General features: G+C 34.4%; 2 protein-coding genes across 2 annotated transcripts; one reads left to right on the plus strand and one right to left on the minus strand.

Moving 5' to 3' along the window:
- Window positions 1-1856: 1856 nt before the first annotated feature.
- On the minus strand, window positions 1857-11208 carry LOC123540316 (uncharacterized). The gene is made up of 4 exons (XM_045325234.2): window positions 10604-11208; window positions 9727-9854; window positions 5152-5307; window positions 1857-4044 (listed from the first exon to the last, which is right to left on the minus strand). The coding sequence occupies exons 1-4, from the start codon at window positions 10738-10740 to the stop codon at window positions 3788-3790; spliced, it is 678 nt and encodes a 225-aa protein (XP_045181169.2). The 5' UTR covers window positions 10741-11208; the 3' UTR covers window positions 1857-3787.
- Window positions 11209-15681: 4473 nt separating this feature from the next.
- LOC128549659 (troponin C-like) lies at window positions 15682-21298 on the plus strand. Its single transcript, XM_053526839.1, has 6 exons — window positions 15682-15781; window positions 16844-16883; window positions 17660-17785; window positions 18469-18593; window positions 19967-20081; window positions 20767-21298. The coding sequence occupies exons 1-6, from the start codon at window positions 15779-15781 to the stop codon at window positions 20892-20894; spliced, it is 537 nt and encodes a 178-aa protein (XP_053382814.1). The 5' UTR covers window positions 15682-15778; the 3' UTR covers window positions 20895-21298.
- Window positions 21299-25766: the final 4468 nt, after the last annotated feature.

Genomic DNA, 25766 nt, shown 5'->3' on the forward strand with positions numbered 1-25766 from the left:
TTAGAGAACAAATGTTACATTGCCATCACATATAAAGCTGTACTACAATAACTATTATTATACCTCACTTTTGTCTACAATGGTAAAATCCCATTACCCGAAAAGGAGATATTTTGACTATCAGAAACATTTTCAGTCTTTTTGACACGTGACCAAGCGAAAGTGACTGTCAGGTCATGTGACCGCGCTGATATTTTGAATGTCATATAAGGGCAAATAACTGCTTCAGGTTTTTAGCCATATGATTGCGTCCCTTGTACACAGTGTCATATTGTAATGACGTCGCTATTCAGTGTGTACACAACTGATTACCGCGCTAAAGATGAAACTGTTGAATTAAATGAACCAGAAACATTTTTAAAACTTTTTTATGTGTTTAGTTTTGTTCGGTATAATAAAATAAATACCATATGGCAGCGTGTGTGACATTGATATTGTCAACCCTCGGAACAGAATGTCACCACTCGGCTATCGCCTCGGGTGACATTCTGCCCTCGGGTTGACAATATCAATGTCACACACGTTGCCATATGGTATTTATATACTGTTCGGCAAATTCCACTAGACATGCATGTTTGAATAAGGTTATAACAAGTGAACTAAATACGCCTCTATGACTTATTGCATGAGCTCTTCCAATGCCAACCAGTTGTAACACCAATTTAAATAATCTTATGCATAGCCATCAACCGAAAGCCGAGCTCATGTAAGAACAATACGAGTTCTGCCATAATTATTCCTTTATAGTAAAAGACTTAGATTAATAGACTTGTTTTGTTCATCTATTCTAAGAAACTGAATTTGGGTACTTTCAAACAGCCTGGTCTTGATAACAGAACATAGTCTCTCTGTTAATGCTTTATTTCAGAAATGAACTACGCTGTTGTATATTGACAGTTTATTTGATAGTGTTGATAATTTTGTAAAAAATATTAAATCTTTAAAGCAACCTATTCGTCCGCTAAAGTTGTTGAATTACAAATGTCCCGTCACAGCTTATATTTTTTTTTAGTGTCGTTTTGTCAGGTTTGTGGAACAATATAACGAAAACTCGACATGTTTCAAACTAATTGACAAAAAGTGCAGGGCGACTGAATGATTGATCCTGATTTTTTTTGGCATTCTCTCGTGCCTAATCTCGTTATCCTTGTGCCATCATGTTAGAAGTTGATGCGGCAGAAATCAGAACAGGTGCATTACAGAATACGTTGTGGCAACACTTAGAGAATTATTTCCTAGACAGAACTTTGACCTGGGCCCATATTCAGCAAAGTTTAAAATATTATATTATGACTTTATAATGTTTATTTTTAATTTTCATCAGCATTCATTTAAAAGTCTGAAAAATCGACTTTCAAATTTACAGACTGAATAGCGAACAGTGCAGACCATTTTCCGTGGAGGCTGATCTTGGTCTGCACTGGTCGCAAAGGCAGAATCACTTGCCTCCAGCAGGCTAAAGTTTAAGTATGTTTTTTTGCTGTCTTTGATATTGTTTCAGTACTAGCTTTGGCATGTTGCGACTTTGATTCTCAAACAGAATTGTGCTTTCTATTTGGACTAACTGAAGCAAAGTGTCTCCCACATTTAATTCGTATGGCGAATGTGTCAGAATAGAAAAAATAATAGCAACTTAGAGCCAGTCCAGTTCAAAATCCAGGATCAAATTGCCAGTAATCACACCAACATTATGAAATCAATATCACGTCATTTGCTTCTTGATAATTTGGTGATTTTAAACCATCCGCACAGTATGTATTATATAAAAATTATCACAAAATCAATGCTTTTCCCTAAAAGGAGGCATACATGCAGAGTTAAGCGGATAAAATATTTAATAAATAATATATCCATCCTCTTCTTGTTAAGTTTTAATCCGAAATGTCATGGCAGAGTTACTGTGTATCACAATATACAAATTGCAGGCATCTTATAATAACATAAAAGTTAGTATCAATACATAAAACAAATACAAATAAAACGAAAACAGCACTACTCTCCAGGGCCCTGTTTCACAAAGCATTTATTAATATCATATTTTACAAATCTGGCATCAAATGGATACCGTGAAACATGTTGCATATGATACAGAAAAACACATTTCAGTTACAATCGACCAAGATAGAAATAAACTTTTTTACATTTCACAATTAATCAGAAATCTTTGAAACATATTCATATTTAGATAACCCTTAAATTATCAAAAATGTCAGTAACAGGTCTTTTATTTACCTTGCTTAATATTAATATCATTTTGTCTTATATACCCAAAATATAATGTATGAAATTAACTCTCAACATGTGAAAACATATAAAAAAAGACGGCTGGATATGGGAAAATAATACGTATGTGAATATCGAAATATTGTATATATATATCACAAGGTATTAAACTGCCCTATGCCGCTGCAGTTTTCGCATGAACTATGTCATGGCTTGTCATTTGCCAAATAATTATATTAGATAATCATGTATTAAATGATATAGTCTTATAAGTGAGTCATTAGCCAAAGAGACATGTATGTCAAATATCTGTTAAAGAGTAAAAAGCCCGTGTGAATATTTAAGAAATAAACATATGTTCGACCTAAATTATGAAAAATGAATGTAAAATTTTGCCAGTTAGTATTGCACCGAGAGGCGATTGTGAATCTGCTAACAGCCGCATGCCTATATTTTGTCTTGTACATATTTCTCTCTTCTATTCAGCGATTCGCATCTAAACTAGTGATTGTCCATATATATGTCCGTTTAGGACTCAATATATTCTGTATTGGACGACGCAACAACCTTTTTTGAATCTACATGTTATCTAAAAACCAATACGACTAAATTTGATCGGTAAAATTAATGTATCCGCGTGAATATCAACATCAGTAAACCCTTGAGGAGATGTTTGTATATGAATTGTGTTTCTTATTGACTGAGAAAAATAAGAATAAAATATAAAAAAACACACATTTGACATTGTCCTGTACAATACGGAATATAGTTGGCCTCGTATCCATCCAAAAGCATATATTGAACTCTCCCGTGTCGGATTGCATATTGTGTTTTTTCTTTCAAATGTGTACTCGTTCATATCGTTGTATTGTGCAGAATAATGTTAAATCATCTAATACTACTAAATAAATGATATATAATATCACCTTCCTGCATGTTATACACGTCTACTGTTCTCGATCATAAAGATAATTCTCAACTCTACAGCTGAACTGAAACTGGAGAAACGTCTCGTGGTTTCAAAATTCAGTTATATAACTTAGGTCCTGACAGGTTGTTTACTGAATCTATCTTTCTAAACTTAGTTTTAAAAATTGATTTATTGTAAAACTGTGTTCTGATATTGGTCTCCAACTCAAATATCATGTAGGAGGACGATCAGTGGTACAATTATGTCAAAAATCAAGACATTTATTTGCAACATTCCATCCAACCCAAACAACTGCTAACATTATTTAATGAATTATAAAACAAAACCCCACTTACTGGTTAAGAAACTCAAGAGCATGCAGTTTTTGATCCAAAATTTCGCCTTTATGTTACAGTGAAACATTTTGCTCAATTAATCTTTACTCTGTACGTGCCCCCTTGATAAATAAATTTAAAGCAAACACTAGCAGGCGTAACAATTCAGCCTATTATAATGGAAATGTATGATGTAACTTGTAATACGGATAATGTATGACTTACACCAAATCTACATGACAAAAGTGAGATCTAGTTTAAAATATGAAACCGTATACATTAATGTAATAAAAACACTTTTGAGCTCAACAATATTTTATCACTCATATTGCGGGGGAACCGGTTTCATTTTATACTGTTTGTATGGCTCTGCCGCCATGCTTTTCTTTTCATTGTCCCACTTGATCCTTAAGCTGTCGAAGAGGAGACACATCGCTGCGAAAATAGCAAAGAATCCGGACACAACGACCAGGCCGAACGACCAGGATAGGTAATTCTGGTCAGGTCGAGGGAACCACTGTCTGTCCACATCAGATTTTATCCCAAATAATGTAACACAGAAAGCCGTCATCAAACCTGTAAAATAAATAATTTGTTAGTATATAAGCATCCGTTACAGATTGAAAAAAACAAAATATTTTGTATGACAAATTCGCAACTATTCTTACTCAGTACTCATTTATAACATAGGTGCCGTTATACCTATGATGTCATTAGCTTTCAATAAAACCGTTTGACGTTTCCTAAAATTTACACTACTTTCTACTCTTGTACACAAATGCCAGTCTTTAATCACTCCCTGCACCACTACGCCTGTTAGGTGTACTCCCACTACTGGTACTTCGTTAACATTGGCCTCATATGGCTTTAGGACGACTTTAGTATGAAAAGAATCGGAACCAATGCTGTACCTCTGTTTTCTTCCAGCAGGTCTAAAAGGTTTGATTCTATACATAATTTTCGGTGTAAATGAGATGCGAAACCTCAACATTTAGTCCCGTTTGGCCAACAGATAACATGTACTGGGTTGGTGCAGGTGTTAGTTACACCGAAATCAATAAATCAATAATTAAACGACCACAATTTCTAATACAATGTCATTATTACTTCAATCAGAATTATTCTCGGCCTACTGTTAAGCAAATTTTCTCTTCCAACGGATGAAATGCCTTCTAATACGCCTACACCTTATGTAACCACCATGTTCACTCCTAAAACTCAGTACCTGCTTTCGTTCGGCACTGTGATATACTAGTACTAATGTTTGTTACGACGCCAATACCAGCATCATCCCAAACTTGATCTTGTTTCTGTATTTTTGCAATACCAAATTTAAACCTGATTCCCCAACACATTCTCTCTCCTTGCCTACTCTGCAACTTCAAACTGCCACACACACATCACTACCTCTCTTTATTTCGCAATAGACTCCTTGCTTTCAGACGGATAATTCCATAACTGAACAAATTAATAAATAAGTATTGGTAAGCAGAACCCTTTTCAAATGTACATACCGCGCTTTTTGACCAACTTCAAGTGAGAGTTCGTTTATTACAAATATTTTTTTTTAAAAAACTCGATCATTGTTATCAAGTCCGGTTCCTAAAGGTCATAAACTTGCAAAGTTAATTTGTCTTGATAATTAGTAATATTGAAATTGGCCAACATGTTAATTTTACTCACCAGAAGTGAACATTCCCATTGACGTTATAAACTGGGAGGAAAACTCCGTGTACACTAGACCTTTTTCCATAAATCTGCCAAGAATCAGAATAAATGACGTCACACAATTGATGATGAGAACCAGCGTCATGATAACCTGTACTGCCAGGAACCATTCTGTTAAAAAAAGAACAAATCACATACTAAAGAATGTTTACGAATCATTTAGGTAGGAAACTGCCCAGTTTAGGACATTGCTTTCATTTAGAATTTTTAAGTAATTCTCAAAGTTTTTAAACGGTAAATCACATTAACATATGCGTTTTAGAGGTAGTCCCTTATCATTCTGGTATCTTGATTTTATGATATATATGAGCCGCACCGTGAGAAAACCAACACAGTTCGTTTGCGACCAGCAATCTGGTCTGGATCCATGCTGTTCGCTTTCAAAGCCTATTGCAATTAGAGAAACCGTTAGCGAACAGCATGGATCCTGACCAGACTGAGCGGATGCAAAGGCTGGTCTGGATCCATGCTGGTCGCAAACACACTATGATGGTTTTCTCATGGTGCGGATCATATGTTGTTCTGACAAAAAGTTATGTTCCAAAACAAATTATGTTCTCTTCTTAGGCTACTGGTACTATAGCTGCTACAAAATTAAAACAAATTTTTGGTTTTCACATCTCATGTGCCGCAAGGACATTTTAAAGGCCAATCAGGTTCATTAATTTTAACTATTGTACCTCGCTTGATGAAAAATATCACTGGTGATTATTACATGACTCCTTATATAAATCACCGGTCCATAGTCTGTGCTATTGACCGCACTATATTTCGTTGGACTAAAGTCTATATTTCTTATGTCATGTAATAAAACACTTGTTGAGCGACTTGCTAGTCATTTTTTCGGACTTTGTTCAATAGTTTTGTCTATAGACCAACAAGCCATTCAGTAAGAATATAATAGTACTATCAAATATGTTTGCCGTTATAATCGTGGGTTGGATTCTTTTTTGATTTTGTCAAGTCAGAAGTCATAGCTATTTGAGACAAAGGTGAACTCATATATATACATCTCTGGGTGACAATAAAATGTACATCTAAAACCATACTAAATACGTGTACTGATGCAAATTCTATTCCAAAATAGCTTCACAACAAATAAGTTGATACGTTTTCCTTGTAGGACGATTCAAAATATTCATTAACTTAATAGAACTTCACTTGAGAAGAATTTTCGCAATACATTATTATCATCTATATAGATGTAACGAATTAATGTTATGGAAAAAAAGCCTGAAATATTGTTTCTTTTTAACGAATGGAGACTTAGGGATTTGTTTTATATTAGAATAAGAACTCGTTATAACGAACTGATAATAAGTACGGTGTTCCGTTTGGACAATCGTGTCTTTTTCTTTAATACTAAACCGCGATGCACGATGGTACGATGACGAAAACGCGATGGCGCGATGGCACGATGATGAAACAACGATGGTACGATGATGAAAACGCGATGGCACGATGATGAAATCGCGGTGGTGCGATGGTACGATGGTGAAATGTCGATGTAATATCGCGTTTTCATCATCGAACCATCGTGTTTTCACCATCGTATCATCGTGCCAATGCGTTTTCATCATCGTACCATCGTACCACCGCGTTTTCCCCATCGTACCATCGCGTTATCACCATCGTGCCATCGCGCTATCCTTATCGTACCGTCGTGGTTTCACCATCGTACCATTGCGTTTTCATCATCGTACCATCGCGTTTTCACCATCGTGCCATCGCGTTATCATCATCGTACCATCGTGGTTTCACCATCGTACCATCGCGTTTTCACCATCGTACCATCGCGTTTTCACCATCGTACCATCGCGTTATCATCATCGTACCATCGTGGTTTCACCATCGTACCATCGCGTTTTCACCATCACACCATCGCGTTTTCACCATCGTACCATCGCCTTCCGGTTAGAAATGCGTAGCCCCGTATAAACTTGTATTTTTGTCAACAACAGATGAATGTATCTATATTTTGTGAGAAGAAATTTACCATTTAGATCATCTGCTGTTTGGCAAAATGTTTTACAAAATGTTTAGTGCTCAGTTCATGAAAACTTTAAAATCTTCAAGGCCACGTCCTTTGTATTTTATGTATGCATGAAAGTAAATAAAAAGCTGGGTCTAATAGTCACATGGTATAATTCAAACTCAGCTTATTCTTGTTAGGATGTAGAAGGTACGTAGTGCAATGTGAAAATGAGATTGTATCAAGTCTGTGTTTTACTGACATATATACTGTACCACTGCGCATGACCACCGGAAGGCGATGGTACGATGGTGAAAATGCGATGGTACGATGGTGATAACGCGATGGTACGATGGTGATAACGCGATGGTACGCTGATGAAAACACGATGGCACGATGATGAAAAAGCGATGGTACGATGATACAATGGTGAAAACGCGATGGTACGATGATGAAAACACGATATTACATCGACATTTTACCATCGTACCATCGCACCACCGCGATTGCTTCATCGTGCCATTGCGTTTTCACCATCGTACCATCGTTGTTTCATCATCGTGCCATCGCGCCATTGCGTTTTCGTCATCGTACCATCGTGCATTGCGGTTTAGTATTAGATATAAAGTCACGATTGTCCAAACGGAACACCGTACAAATTTAATTGTTTGTTCGTCTTTTTTAGTATGAACAAGTGATTAAAATGTATGCGTATTTGTAGTAGAACGTTTGAAGTCATATCTAGACATGCCGTTGAATATTCGTTTATAGCGCTGATTTATACCACGTTTTATGAAATTCTATTCTCTTAAAAACCTCCAAGATTTGAATTTTTAAAGATATTCAGAAATAATAAAACAGAGCTTTTAAAACTCTAAACAGATCATACAGTTTCTAACTACAAAAGATATAGGTCACTAATGGGAATATTTTTTAAAACTCATCGTCCATTTTTTAATAAGATTTACAGCAAGTAGACCACGAGATACCTAAACGATTGACAATATGTTTACTCTTTTAACAAAATGACGGAACCGTGTCAAAGATATAAAGGTTGATATGCTTTCGAAATATATAACGTGATTTATTTTGTTAATTTTAGCGAATAAGACTTCCTGGAGCGTTAAGGAGATAAGGCCACCATATTAGTAGCCTGAACACCTTGAGCAGTCCTTTCTTAAAGAAATCTAAACGTGATATACAATCATCAAATGTAAAATATGTTGCCAACAGTGAGGAGAAAATATTGTTTTGACAGTCACATCATTGTATCTGTCATGCATGTATTATGTTATTTAAATATGCAAACGACGCCTGAAGGCATCCCGTTTAAAGCAGGAGTATATTGTTTAACGTTTTATCCATTTATTCCGTAACAAGGTTTCTTTAAAAACGTGACAATGCTTCTTGAATAATACATTATCTTAAGTAATACCGGTGCCGGTAACAGAGGACTTTTATATTTTCAATATATCTAGATTAGTTTTAAATTTATCGTAAAAAAAACGATTCTGATGATAAATTTTGGCCATTTTTGAGATCATAATTTTAAAGGATGCCATACTTAGCATAAAAGCAACATTTCCATGAATTTCGTTTCTGTAAAATGTTTATAATTTCTAGAAAATGTAATTTTGCCTGTTTTTACAATAGGAAAACACATTTTGGGTCATAATATTTACATTATTAGTGATATTTTATAAATTAAAAAAAATATCGAACCAAACAGTAACTGCGCTACATGCTGCAGCATATAATATATATATATAGTAACACGCTTGCTGTATAACATAACCTCCAATCCACTTTTATCTATTAAGTCGTAAATGTAATTGATAGCTACCATATACAAGCTACCAAGGTTTTATTTTAGTTGTATAGGTCATATATCGAGGGCTTGGTGCAAAACTATTTTAAGTGTATATAAATAAAGAACAAGATACAATAGTTTTGCGTCAAGCCCTCGATATGGCTTTGTATTTTATGTAAATATGCTTTAAGACTTCAAATACGACCTTGTATATAAACAGACATAACATACTACGACAGGGATTTCAAAATAATATGGTAGAGGCCTAAAAAGGGAATTTTAAAATTATTACATATGGCTTAATATACAAAATGTTATTAATTGTTAATGTTTTTTGTTTTTTATCTTTTGAACAGGCTGTCAACCTGACGGAAGATGTAACATATGGAACATTATGTAAATGCCTTCGGGACGAACCTATTGATGGTGAAACTGTCAGTAATATATCATACTTGGACAATTCATTATAATATTTCAAAGTGCATTGTGTGAAATTATAATATATGCTGTCATCATATAGAATTAATAAGCATGACCATGTAATAAACTTAAGTAGTAAAGGACATTTATAAATATCTAAATATACATGACAGAAATAAATAGACATTTTTTCAAAATGAAATGCCATTTACTCTATATACCAAAGAAGTTGTACTCGCGTTGATTCAGCAAGTCAACAAATGAACAAATTTATATTGATACAAATAGAAATTCCATTTACTCTAAATACTAAATAATTGCTACTCACGTGGGTTTAGCCAGTCAAATATTGGCTTGTACTCGTAGGAATAGATCCAGTGGCAACCGTCATACAACTTGCCAAGCTGGTCCCTGTCGTAGCCAAAGTTGTGGAAGCAAGCGGTCCATAGTCCGATCCTGAGTGCAGTAATGTATAGAAATAAGATATAATTACGTGTAAAGGGGAAAAAGAAAGAAAATATCAGAATGGTGTACGTTGATAGCTATATATATGATTATAACCATAGCTTTTATTAAGCTATAATAATACAGAAGATTTTGATTTAAAATACACGTACATATACATGCAAGTATATGTTTATCATAGCTACCTAGAATATCATAGTTTTTAGCATTCCATCTGTTAATAGATGCTTCTTTATTTATGCGTCAGTATACATATAGGCAATAAAATGGAAATAAAATGGAAAAGAATTATGTTTGAATTTAAGCCGCTTAAAACGATAATATAGAATTTGTATGATCATGAAAATAAATCTGTACATTTTGAAATGAATGATTTACTTATGATAACAATTATTACTTGACCCTGTAGTATATAAATCGCCGGTCCATAGTGTGGGCTAAGCGAAAAGTCAGTATTCAACACATGTTTACTGGGCTAATGTGTAAAAAAATATAGAAGCGAATCTTTGAAAATTAATTTCTGAAGTCATGTAATAAATCACGTATTGAAAACTATTTGCTTTCAGTACTTCGGACATAGGGTAATAGCTTTGGCTGTTGACCGACAAGTCATTTAATAAGCGTGTAATATATACCTTTATGTATGATATTTTCAACAACAAAATATTTATTTGTGTAAACAGACGACTAAAAGAAATATTTGCAGTTTCTTAACCAAGCCAAAGACCTTTATTTATTACCTGTCGAATCGTGACTTTGCCTGCTCAAAGCTCTCCAACCAGTGCGGGGTTGAAAACCCGAGTATATGAAAAAACGTCGACACCAGTGCAAGGACAGTCCCACTGAGTGCTAGTGCTTTAGCCTTAGTCTCATGCATTCTGACTGATTACGTCACACAAAGATATCACACGGAAATAAATATATAAATAAATATATCACGTATTATATGTCGAAACACCGCTCCCTTGTTTCCCGTGTCACATCTTGTAATCTTCACTTCAACGTTATTTAAATATTAACTTTATTTCCAAATTAAAGAGATTCGTTAAACCGTCTTTTAGTATTCCGACTTGAATTTTCCAGTTTCACATATTTGCTACAATGTATAAACAAGCATGTCACTATATTAGCATAAAATTCAACGCCGCTACCTGAGGTATAATTAGCAAATATTGATTAACAATAATACACAAAGAACTACTTTAGCGCTTCACAAAGAAATAATCCCAGGTTGAATGACTTGACTGTCAGTAAGTAGGTCGTAAAAATTCAAATTTTAATGTAATAAGAGAAACGAATTCCGTTTATGGTAGTTTGCATAATCTGACAAGCGTGGCGTGAATCACCTGAACTAACCTATGGCCTTATATTTACAGTTAGCTTCTTAATATCTGGTTGACTTGTATATGTATTCTAGAGATAGTACCTAAGTTTTTCAAATCATAAGTATGAAGTTAAAAAGCTTTGAAATGAAGACAAATGTACATATATTTCTCAAAAATAGATATATTAACAATATTTTAACCAGAAGCGTAGAGTTATGAGCATTTAATATTTTCATGTAAAAGAAAATTTTGTGATCAAGGAAATGTAACTCTTCTTGGACCTGGAGAGCAGAAACATCAAAGGGACATAATATAGTGAATATTTTCTACTTGGGTGCATTTGATTTAACATTCAACTGTGATCTGGATTTCTAAATAACGATCCATGATACTGTCTGCTAAAAATATAGAACAACTAGAACAGTCCTTTAACAGCAAAAAGATGCTGTAGCAGAATGAAAATTGTTTTAAAAGCTCTAACTGGGACTCGAACCCAGGACCTCTCACACCTAAGGCAAACACTCTACCACTTCCCTATAACAGCAGTAGCTATAGCTAGGCAGTTTAAGTGCACCGATTACATTACGTGAACTGGAACAGTTTTGTGACAATAACACATAATCTCATTATTACTCATATAATCACATGTTATGTTATATATGTTATGATGCTTTTTGGTTATATCATATTTACTGTATCGCCATATTTGTATATATGCTTTGTTATTCCTCATGGGTCTCTGACCTTCTGGAAGAAATGAAATAAAACTTGTCAAAACTTGTCAAAAACTTGTCATAATCGGCTTACTCCGGATTATCGGCGTATCCGCTTTGTTTCCTAACGGCAATTTTCGTGTAAAGAAATAATATAATCTAATGCTCCAAACGTTTTTATCGGTCAAAACTGCCAAAATTTCTCTGACGTGTTTTTTAGAGTATGAACTTACTAACTGGTAGTACCAGTGACGCATAACTTACACTGAATCTTATATATTTGCCTTTTTAGCAGCTGGCGAACGGCAAAGACATTTGGGCTTTGTCCAAATATAAGCAGTTACTTTACCAGTTTTGACAGGATATCAATTGATAGGAAATTACAGTTACAAACTAAATACCTTTCTGCAACACATGGAGTCATTAGCATTCACTGTCAATCAGTATAATGACTAAGATCGACGATCATTCATTCATTCAAATAATTTATAGACAGAATCCGTTGTTTACATATTTAATTGTAACCGGTGCTCTTGTAAAAACCACTTTTTTTTGAAAAATCGAGGAATGCGAAGAGCTATGGTACGGTCTCTATGTATTCCTCCGTATGCTTATTTCTCCGTTTTTCATAAATTTCAGCTATATTTACGACTGAAATTTGCCGTAATGCACAAAGATAGCACGAAATCACAGGGATATTGCCGAACGTCATTAACTTACATTAAATAAATTTAATCACACAAAAAAGGGAATCAACAAAGATTTGCACATAATTCAACAAGAAAAAAATAAACGTCTTAATATTAGAATAGAGATGACGAAGTTATTAATAATGCGGACGACATACGATATCCTTGTATCTGTATTGTTAAATTATGTATGTTAGAAAACGCATTTCGTACGTTTGTGGGGACTTATATGGGCTGCAGTTATGTATCTATACATTTACATATATATATATGTAAGCTGTCTACAGATATGTGTAGTGCGAGTTGTTCTTTTTATCAATTCAATTCATAGTTTTTATCTGTTAAAATAAACAAATGCTATCAATAATTTGACCTACTATAAATAGATTAAGTAGAACAATTAAGTGCATGCGATGATAATGGTAAATCCCAAAATGAAACAAAACAATTACGGGATATTCAGAACACATGTGACGTGGAAGAAAATGCCCCGATTCAGTGCGAGACTCGGAGAAGTCAAGTACTTAAAGATCTATTACAAACTTCACTTCTTTTATATTAACAATACAGTGTACAATATGATATTCGCCTTTTAAGTAATTTTGTAGTATTACTTAAAAGTGATTTTAATAAAATACAGATCTTAATACAGATTAATTCAGTTCGGTTGTCGAATTTTTGCCGATTATCTAAATATTTCTTTACATGATTAAATAAACTTGAATTTCATCTCTCTAAACGACAAGGTTTGACAAAAAACTAGAACAGAAAAACAAAGGCAATTAACCAATAAGAATAAAAAGAGGCCAGTTTGATCACAATTATCAAAAAAAAGTATCGATAACATAGGATCCGGGCGAATATAAATGTGACGCGTCTCTACTCTAACGAAATAAAGATACAGATAATGTAATTTTATCTTCTGACTTATGTGAAAATGTACAAAAAACGTTTTGTAATACGATATCACTTGTAAATTATTTATACAAAAAGAAAGAACTTTTTTCATAGTATCAGATAACTAGAAAGTGAGGTCATAATGTGCTCATCAGGATATCATGTGTAGCGTTATCTATCAGACATCTCGGATGGTCATAAAGTTATATGAGACAAAATATGATTAATCATACAAATTTTGACACACTGAACTAACAACACAAATTAAAATAAACATGTAACACAACATAGATTATATGTGTCACCGCAAAAGGGATAGCTTTATGCAGTTTTCCAACTTTTCCGCTGTAATGTTATTTGTTATGAAATAAGACTTTAGCTGAAAAAAGGAATCTTTACCCTTAAATGTTATCGGCTATAACATTATTTATGTCATTTAATGCCAATAAAGTTATGTTATGTTATAACATTATGTTACCTAGTCGAACGCGCTCGATTATATTAAAATACTAATTGTTTTTATTTTAGAGGGAGAGAATGTATCCATTCAGAATTCTATTACATGCTTCTTTACCTCCCCTCACATGCGTTAACCATTGCTAGGGTAGCAGATGCCAGTTTGTTTTGACTTTTCGCAAGCTTTCCATTCAACAGAAATAAACTAATCAAAGATATTTGAAAGAAACAAAGCATACAGTTATCATGTATTTGTATGCTTTCTTAAAATCCATTAGAAATATTTGCCATTTAGAGGACTCTGTAGTCCATACGTAGCTAATAGTGAAACCTAGGTTCGCGAAAATATTGACCAATTTTCAAAATATTACCATATTTGGCCTGGTGGCAAAAAGTTAGGGGAAAAGCAGGAGTCCAACAATGCACACTTTCTTGCGCACAAACCTCTCCCGTACCTATTCTGAATAACAAAACTATCTGTCAACTGTATAGGCCTCCGTTGTTTTGACATTTGTGCATACAGCCAGCAGTCAGCATCTGACCGACTTCAGGACACTAATTCCGTTAAGGACAGTTCAATGCTCGTCAGAAGTTTTTTTTAAATGCCCATTCTACAGCACCAAAGCACAAAATCCGCATTGAATATCATTTTGAAGGAAAACAGGGCCTTCAGTTTTGACACTTACATTTATTCCCGGCCAATTCGCATCTAAGGCTGGAAATTACCAAATTGCTACTTAGACATGTTAGTGGAAGAAACTTTTATACGAACCATTCACCACCACAATATACGAGACAAAGTACGGTAAAGCGCCCAGTAGTACAAAGAAGAGTGCATATTCCACAACAAGTCCATTGACGCTATAAGATTAGTTTCGATGTTACTTTATACAGGGTCACTCAAAATAGAATAGTCATTTTTGAAAGACCCTGCCATATATGAACACCCGAACTGTATTACACATATATGCTTGCTCAACATATGCATGATTATATTATCACGTCTCGCAAACCAACAGTGACACTTTTGTCTTTGAAATGACTGGGACCATAGCAGTTATATATTCACTCTATGAAAGTTAACTGCAACACGAGGATACAATGAATTGTTATATCAGAACAGCTGACTTTCCCATGCGTGAGATCCATGAGGATACAAGTTCACATTATAAATTACTACAGGTACAGAGAATGTATACGAACAAGTCACAAACGTATTATGTATACATAACAACTTGCTTAGAACGGGTAGACCAGGCAGGCATTATAATTATGTTTGCAATAAAATATTTTGCCTTTTGTACTGTATACTGTCCATACTCTATTTTTGTACAATGGTAACTACATAAAGTAACTTTGTTAGAATAGTGTAACGAACGTTCTTCGGGTAATGAAAAATAATACATCGTTCTTAACCGAAATATAGCAGCATGATGTAACTATGACAGTTCTACTTTCACTTTCAATTTCCATCTTTAAATGTACATGTTTTGTAACACTGAAAAATATGTTAGATACACATTTATAATAAAGTACAAAATCAACGAAAACTACTTTTTTTTAAAAAAAAAAAGAAGGTTGTTTCCTAATAACCTGGGCACAAGAAGTATTGTTAAGTACATATCAAGCTTTATACTGTCGTATTAACTCTGTGCCATTAAGCAGTGGAATGTAATCTGATCTATGAATCTAAAAATCTAAAACAAAAGAATAATAACAAAGCAGTGAAATCATATACTTTAGTTGACAATACGGGTATTCAGTAGTTCATTTCTTACTTTTTTGTCGTTCAATGGCAGCTTGGTTTATATTTACCACAGGGCATTTGGATAAAAATGGTATGTACGCCTTAATTAAGCATTATTTTGCTATCTTTTCTAAAACATGGTTTTATGTAATAATATGCCGTTATACATGTATTATCTAATATTATAATGTTCATTGAAAATCTTTTGTTAGGCTACACTAATCTTGTCAGTTGCAGTATTTACGTGTTTTGTGACAGACGAAAGAACTCCCCGTTCTTGGATTTAGTGTTGTACTTTTTTAGAATGATTCCATTCAATATCATTGTATACAAGAGTTCTGCTAATGCCACTGCGGCGGTGCAAGGAGACGTTAGGGGTGAAATAGCATCAAACCGAATTTGCTTTTGTTTTCTTGGCTTCCAAAGGATCTTCATAACAATCTAGAGGGAAATGTTGGCTAATTTTCTTTTAGTATTTGCTATTTTATGCGTATTATAATAAAGTAATGTACTTCTTACGTAGAAGTCTGGCCCGGAACCAGGGCCGTACAGAGGGGGCTCGCTTCTTTCCCCCCCCCCCCCCCCCCCCCCCCCCCCCCCCCACCAGTTGACAGAGAAGTGACCTAAACTCATGAAAGATGCACCCTACTATTTTGGAAAAAGGAATAATATTTTCTCAAAATTTAAACCCATAAACGCACCAGAGACAACCATTTCATACACGTAATTCAAAAATTTCCAGGGGGAGAACCCCCTGACCCCCATCAAGAAGGAAGTAACGCCTCCATTACCTCAAAATTTAGACCTAATCATGCACCAGAGGCCGCCATTTCATGCCTGTATTTAAAAAATTTCAAAGAAGGTAAATGCACCAGAGCCCACCATTTCATACCTGTATTTCAAATTTTTCCAGGGGGAGAGCCCCCACCAGTAAATGCTCCTGAGGCCATTTCATACCTGTATTTCAAAAATGTCAATTGGTGAGACCCCTGACCCCCCTAACATGGATAGAGCCCCCCCCCCCCCCCCCCACCCCCCATATCTCGGCCGTGACATCTTCGTTCTAGACTGGTGCCCCCACCCCTGTCAAATATTTCTAGGTCTGGGTCTGGAAGTATGAAAACACATTTGTACGTGTTTTCTTTATTTTCAGACGGAGCTTACACAAGAACAGTTGCAAGAATTGCGTAGAGGTATGAAATAAATTTATCATGTCGATAAATATAAGGTTACAAATAAATTAAGTTACATTTCATTTTGTACAATTTGACTTAATCATTACACATGAATATCATATTTTTGATCTCTAATTCATTAAATGAAATTTGCAACATACAGTTTCAATATATACACAATAAATTATTTTGTACATTCTTAAATCTGGCTTGTACTATTGCATTTTTATGAAGAATAATGAATATTTATCCGCTGCCTTTCCATAAAGTGTGCAAATAGAACCTTTCCACGTTTAAGATATATGAAGTCTCAAATGCCTTGGCTAGTTTATAATAGGAAAGAAACATTAGTGTTATCATCTATTCTATTATCCAAAATGTGTTTGTTATTCTTTAGAGTACAAGTGTTATAAACTCGTTATAAAATGAACCTGCTACAACTCTGGGAAAAGCATTTAAGAAATGAAATTAAGTTCATACGAAAAAAATGACAGAAAAAGTTCGGCAAATTCATTAGTTTCGCTAGCTATTTATGTTTAATCTTCTGAAAAAAATCTATCGTTCAATTTGCAGGAACTCCAGAAAAAAATCATCTCTTATATTTACATTGTATTTCATTTCTATTTGCTAACTCTTTTGATACATTGTAAATGTTAATTATTGATCTGATATTGTTAAAGTGTTTGTTGAATGTTTAGTATGTTATGATGATAGACATATTTGTTTTCAATTTTGAAACGTTTATACGCTACCGTGTTTTGAGACATAACATTTCTATATAAATATGTTTGCAGCTTTTGACCTCACCCAAGACTCTGGCGTTGTAGACCAGTACGGTGCCAAAAAGATGTTGCAGATATTCAACATGAACCCGACCACAGAAGATGTTACAAAGCGATACCTTGAACATCAGAAAGACAGTATGTGTTTACCTTTCTTCAAATAGTACATGTGACTTTGGGTGAAAATGACGCCATTAAATACAAAACAATGAAATTCGAAACGAAGGCATAACACTTTGCGGGATATTAGACTATACTCTTAACTGTCCTAAATAAAAATTAGGCATATGTGACCTTAACCCTTTTATACCTTTGTGGCTACTTAGGCTAAAACAGTCCAGCAGCTTCTTAAAATCTTAGAATTTTGAAAATGTTTGATCCTTCCGTCGAAAAATCATTTTCAGGAAATAATTTATATTTCGTGATCACTAGTGTTGAAGAAAATGAATCGTATGTGGGGGCTGGGTGTACATTACGTATAAAATGCATAAAATGCCACACCACTCGTAAGTCTTTGCTACCTTTAAAAAGATTTAGGGGTGGGCAAAGAGGATATTGGCTACTATTTTTGGCCTAGTTTTCGAATTTTCCCCTGATATTTGAGAAAAAAGCAAAAGTGCCCTATTGTATGTTAATGTACCAGCACAATGGCTAGTATATAAATTTACATCGATCTAGCACTGAAAGTGAAAGTACGACTGTGTGCTTTGTTTCATCTAAACTTTAATAGACTTGAGAGGTTTTTACATTGAACTGGTGTATGTCTCTAAATAATTATATGATACAAAACTGCATGTGTATAATATTAAATATGGTTTCAGCAAGTTCGGGATTAACATTTGAAGAGTTTGAAAGCATATTCCATGACTATCTGGTAGACCACGCTAAAGTCCCTGGTGCCCTAGAGAAGACATTGACAGACCTGTTCGATGGACAAATCAACAAGGTACATGCATATACAATCGTAAAGATACTTAAGTTGACTTCAAACCAAAAACTTTATTTATAATGCTATCAAAGGTATGAAGCAACTTCATTTGCTATGTCATCGCTGTGAGTTATTCTAATTTGGGATATAATACCAATAGAAGACTGCAGCTGCAACTGTAATTCATTGTGTAAATAACTGTGTCCTTATGGAAAGACAATCGTATGAAAAGTGCCATGATGCATCCAATATCAAAACAATAGCATGAAAGTATACAATGGCATTATTATAACTTGAAATATACGGCTGTTGAAACATCAATTACAATATTATCTAAAACAGAAAGACCTATGCTAATGATAATAAACAAGTATTAACTTGCAATAAATGTCAAATACTTGACGAAGCCCTACAGTCTTGAGCCGTTCGACACGTCATAGTAAATATAGTCTGTACAAAGTAACGATTTGGATTTAGAGCCATTTGACAGACTCAGCAGCTGAAATAATTTTAACATTAGTGTTTACCTGGATTTCCCCAGGAGGCCAGTCCGTCTGTCGGTATAGCTAATAACTTAATAATAACTTTACCTAGAACATTCAAACATGGTAGTATGATTGGACGTAGAAAGCAGATTATCCCTATTGTCTTTGAGGCGAGCAAGTCAAAGGTCAAACCCAGATAACCGTTTCCGCACAATAACTTGAAAACTACTTGTCCCAGAACTTTCTTTGATAGCAGGATTTGGTTTATGAAGATAAAGGCCTCAGGGACAGGAACCTTATAAACCATTTCTCCATATTAACTTGAGAACCCAGAACCTTCAAATTCGAAAGCAAGATTGAGCTTAATGAAGCAGATGACACCTATTGTTTTGGGGTAAGTATGTCAAAAGTCAAGGTCACAGGAGGCCTGAAAATTGAAAAATGTTTCAGAACCACATGACCCAGTATCTTCAAACTTGATAGCCTGATTTGGCTTACTAAGTAGATGGCCTCTTTTGTTTTGGAGGTTAGTAGCTCAAAGGCCAAGGACTTAGTGATCAACGGACTGACAGTTGGACACCAACCATGTTACAAGAAGCTCATGTTTCAAACTGTATTTTGTCAGTAGGTAGAGTACCATAGTATCAACCAGAGGACCGCAAATTTATAATCTCCCTTGAAGAAAATGTTGATATAAAGGAAATAACATGCGATCAACGTGGGGAAGTTTTTTTTTTTCTTACAGAAAATGTTAGGGGCTGCATTCGGTATCTCCTTTATATGAAATGCAATTTTGGTGGAAGAAGATATAGTAGTCTCGTCGTAGCGAAGTGGTCGTTATTTACTAAACTATTTTAATTTCAGACATATACAACTGTAATTCATTCGTTTGTATAACATTTACAGTCAGAACTGAGAAAGATACTGACGGAAATGGGATCTGAACCGTTTGAACCAGAAGAGGCGGATGAAGTTATCAATGAGATAAATTTTGACGAAAATGGAACAGTATCACAAGACAGTTAGTATGGCTTTGTTCAGTGATGTTCATCAAATTAAACACATGAGGACTGAAAAGTACACGTTCGGAGAAACGGTTACATTCTCGCAAAAACACATTCATTACAAACGTTTATCTGGGGTTGAATCTATCAGCTAGGTCACATAAGGGCACTCTGGTATTTTTCCAGAAATACATCCATGATATATTTATTTTATTTACAGGACTAATTAAAGGGAAAAGGAAGAGGTTGTTTTGTTGAGTTAATAAAAATAATAAATAAAATCTGAAAAGTAGATCCCTCGGAAGCACCGAGAACAAGGCATACAGTGAAAACTGCAGACTCGGTTTGACTGAGTCTGTTCATGAGCAGTAATGGAAAATGCAACACTGCCCACGCCCCCTAGCACCGGCTTAAGCAGTTTTCAATCTTCAAGTCTAAATGTGTTGAAATCAATGATCCCGAAGGACCAGAAAATATAACAACACTGAGATGAAGTCGGGGCGTAGTCAGTTTCAGATTATATATAAAGTCACGAAATCACATTACAAATGGAAAAGTCAAGATTCAGAATATCAGTTTTCCTTTATAAAAACTAGTGACATAAGAAAAGAAAAATGGAATTTTGCTTAAATTTATATCAATTTTCAGGTGTTACCCTAACTTACTTAATTTTTAAACCATCACACATTTTTTATGTTACAGCATTAAAAGAATTTCTGCTTAACCGTGTTAAAATGAGATTGCCGCCAGCTAAAACGGAAGAAGAGAACGGCGGACAAGAATCGACGAATGTTGCTCCGACATCAGTTGAGGATGATGGGAATTTGTAAAGATTTACAGTTTCAAAGGAAAATATTGTAGTATTCAGCTGTAGCATTTGTATCGTATAACTATTGCTGGTATAGACAGCTGACTCAAAGAATAATTGTGATATGTCTGTATGTCACTAATGACTTACTGCAAGATATGCACCTCTTTACTAATAATTTGTTTTTCAGTTTGAAAAGATATCATTACATTTACATTATTTATTGATATTTCTTGTTTACATTTTGTATTGTATAAATTGATGTAGTATTTACATGGAATAGAAAATAAACGGGTTATCACTAGATAACTAAAAAAGATATACATATACTGCTGTAGTGTTAAAAGACTTTTTACCTTTTATAATATCAGTAAGCAGTTATGGTGAAATCTGCATCAGTAGAAATAAATCTTAATTGCAGTGTCATTCTCACATGTTTTTGTTATTTCAAATTTTAATCACGCATGAACCTGTTGAACTTTATTTATCTTTGACCAAAAAAAAAAAAAGTGCAAATATGCACACGTTTTATTTTGTATGTGCAATTGGTCAATTTTTCAAGCCCTGGCTAAGAATATCTATATTGGTGATTAACAAAGCCTTGCCTAAAAGATGTGATGTAGATATGTTGTTCGTCCACCACATTTATATCCTGCACTACCACATAGTTTTACAAGTGCTAGTAACTCCACTTCTATGGTTGCATAGTTATCGGGCAAAACATTTATTACAATAGAGAAGAGTAAACAATAACGCATGGTAGAAATAAGGTTTGCTTGCTTTTTACTTCGATGAATTAGCATCTGACATCAACACAGTTATTACACGAAGACAAGTTGAGGCGGAAAATGAGAGGAGTACATATAGCCAGACGGGCTGATTTGGATGAATTGTTAACCCCTTTTCCGCTAATGTTCGTTGCTCTTGAAAATTTCAGTTTTCATTAAAGAAGACCTTCCAGCGTTCAGAACTCATGTTAAATCAAATACTTAATTATTTAAAGATTATTTAGAGATAACAGCACTGACCAAACAAGTTTCTGTATTCATAAACAAAAACAACAACAAAAAACAAAACATTTCTAGTGCGCACAAAATTCTATAAACTGTTGATAGATAAAAGCACACAAAAAGTTATTTACTTTATGTACATCAGGCAAGAAAAAAGCGCAGTTATCTATACTGTACGTTACAATCATACGAACTTTAAATCTTTTAATAAACATTGAGTATCAAACTAAAGGGTTTATCATACTAGTACTTCACAGGTAAGATATCAGTTATGATTATATGATATGACATATACGTAAAAAAAACAAGGACAAAAGTCCAACAGGAGGAAAAACATTAAAGGGCACCGCCTCGGCCCGGTCACAGACACAATTTTAGGTCATTTGGCAACATTCCGAATACTATTTCAAGCACGAGTCGAGAAAAGTACCAGTATCAAAATTTTAAAGCTTATTATATACCAAGTCAAGCCATTCATTTCGAAATATGCATATTCATGTATTTCTAATTGTACTGTCCAAGATTGCTGTAATGTGTTGAAAGCCGCTTTCAAAATTATAACCATTATTTAACAGGATTATGATATCAACACACTTTTCATGGTTTCTGTACCAGTTTTAACTGATTCTCAAAGAGAAAATTGAGCAGTACATCTTATTTTCACATAGTAATCAGATAGCATGACTTCTAGGAATAAGTATTATAAGAGGAAGCTTGATGAACATTTCAAGACTAAAAAGTAAACAAACGACCTGAATTTATTTTTCATCTTTAGTGTGACACCCCTTATTATTTCTCTGTCTTCTCCTAATACAATAAACTCATCAAGTATTTCATTTCTCCACATTTTTGTGTTTTCCCTATCTTTTTTTTTCGTGTGCTTTACGTATGTTTTTGATTTCCATGGAAGGATGAAGGAGAGTAGGACGGACTTCTATTCCATCAAATTTTATCAAAGTTTATTACATGTATTAAAGTTTCGTTGACTGCTATCACTGACAAAAGATATTCAGCAATTTTGTCAACGATAGTGATGACGTGCCTTCACTTCGTTCAGTCCAAACGTGAAATAAACAGTATATTATTTTCGGAAAATGCAATGTAAAAAAATAGCAGTGCGTATGTCATTGTCTTCGAAATCATCAGGATACACGGGTCATTAAAGCTTTATACTCAATTGGAAAATGTTTGTTCAAACGTATGTAGATCAGAAGTGTATTATCTATTTTATATACAAAAGAAAAAAAAGCTACAGTCTACGTTTTAGATTTGTTTTGATATTTTATATGCATGTTTATTACATTGAGAGTCATGACTTAACATCATTAATCCATGCAACCTAGAATAAAACTAGCATACGGAACACTGAATAAATGGCAACTGTTGTTTAAACTGACGAAACTGGTAAAGTAAGATTTTACTACGTCTTTTTTAAAGATTACATGTAATGACTTAAATGATTCAAAGTAATATAATAATTAAAGCAGTTTAATTAGTGGTAAAACGTCCCCTTTGAGTGCGGGAGATCATATGTTCGATCCCCGGCCGCGTCATACCAAAGACGTGAAAATGGTACCAGTAGCTCCCTTGCTTGGCGCTTAGCATTCAAAGGGAAACTGGCCTCTTCTCTCATACCCTCGTGGCGATGGATTCCATCATGAATGAGGTGTCGAGAGTGATAAATATAAGTTGTAGAACTTCATTCACAATCGACCTAAAATAAATTATGTATAAACTAATTAAAGCAGGTTCATTTTTTCCAAGTCAGGCCCGGAGGATATGTGTAGAATTAGGACCCTGCATCATTTTCCACAAATTTTGCATATATTTATACGTTTTACAGACGAGCAGATACATGTATGGGGAATTTTATACATTCTTTATTTTCTTTGTTTTATAAAACAAATCATTGAACATCTGTAAAAAATAAATTAATCTGTGTCTGATACTTTTTTTCTGACAAAAACTTCTACGACGGCATGAAAAAGTTTTATATATGTTTTTATATGTTTCTTTTTGTTTTATTATAATTTGAGCCGTGCCATGAGAAAACCAACATAGTGGGTTTGCGACCAGCATGGATCCAGACGAGCCTGCGCATCCGCGCAGTCTGGTCAGGATCCATGCTGTTCGCTAACGGTTTCTCCAATTCCAGTAGGCTTTAAAAGCGAACAGCATAGATCCTGACCAGACTGCGTGGATGCGCAGGCTCGTCTGGATCCATGCTGGTCGCAAACCCATTATGTTGGTTTTCTCATGGCACGGCTCATTTTCTTTTTATGCCAGTGCATATGTATTACAAACACGAATAAAGATTAAACAGGAATATCGGGGTTCTGAGAGCGCAGCGTCACCCCCCCCCCCCCCCAAAAAAAAAAAGCCCTAAATCAGTGTACCAGCGCATTTACATAAAATATATAGAAAAAATAAAACATGCAGCAGGGGAAAAATACAAATATAGAAGGACTGTGACTAAAACAGATCTGGAGCGCTTGTGATATATATAACAGACTCCGGTATATACCGTATTCAAGCGATTTGGATGACTAATATCCTAAATGTATATATTTTGTAACCATGATAATGCTAACCCTAACCTTTAGTCAGTATGTTATACATATTATACACTAAATGCGTGCGGACATGCAAAGAATTGCGTATTTTTGCCGTGCGCATTAATGATAATGATTTTGCGACATGCGCAGAACGACTGCACCAGATCTGTAATGAGTAACATCGATATAGGAATAGAGAGGAACTAAATAGAAAATATATAACATTGGACAGTGTTACGAAAAAGAGTATCAAACATAACCGCTCTTACCATTAGCCGTGAAACCGAGATGGAAACGATTTGGCTATTTTTATTAGCATCTAAATCTTTAAATCGCTGTTGTGTTTCATTAAAAGTGTCAGAATCTTATTAATTATGCACGATATTATTCACAGTGTCAGTCTTCTGATATATCGGCTCTTTGCTGACTTTTTGAACTTAGCACCATGTAACTCTGTTTGGATCAACATATAATTGATATGACCTAACTGAACATTTCTTTGCAATAACAAAGAAACTTTCATATTGCGACTGATATGTTATAAAGATAAAAAAAGAGAGACTATATATGACCTGGACTAGTTCCTAGACTATAACATATTATCTTTTATAAATTTTTATTTGTAAAATTATGAATATAGCCAGTCTATATTCTAACCCGATATCATATGATAAAATTAGAATCAGACCTCTGAGAATATTTCCAAAATAGACTGACTTATGTCACTTTGACATAAAATAACAGAAAAATTACTAAAGTAGCAATTTTGTGATAAATTCTTTATCAGCAGTCTAGTGGCTCGTCTACATATATACATACAGTGCATGATTTCTGGCTTTCAACAAGTTGAATGTTATATTTGGCAGCAGGACATGACGCGACCTAATAATCAAACGGGTCTGTCAAACATAGAGATAGCGTTAACCGTTACGTGATAGACGCTATAATATTATAACAATTCCAAGGCGTTTGAGATCTCGATCTCCAAAAGACCGCTTTCTCCAATCCAAAGGTATAAAATGTCTGTAAATATTAAAAACTCACCACTATATGAGTCAAGCTACGATTGGCAGATGTGACTACAATGCCAGAAAATGAGGGGAAAAAGGCATTTGGTAACATGTCATATGCGTTGTCTGGACCTTCACAAATAGCAAAATATTACGTTCCGATGTTACAACTACTGTCCTTTTTCAAAAATGACCATAAACCGTGTTAACTAACATTCTGATATTGTTAGTAAACAAGCGAAATGTGTCATATAATGTTTAAGGTATCTTATTCAAATCTTACATAAACTAGGGTTCAAAGAACAACAATACAGAAAAG

The sequence above is a fragment of the Mercenaria mercenaria genome, chromosome 16 (assembly GCF_021730395.1).
Source record: "Mercenaria mercenaria strain notata chromosome 16, MADL_Memer_1, whole genome shotgun sequence".
Lineage (NCBI taxonomy): Eukaryota > Metazoa > Mollusca > Bivalvia > Venerida > Veneridae > Mercenaria > Mercenaria mercenaria.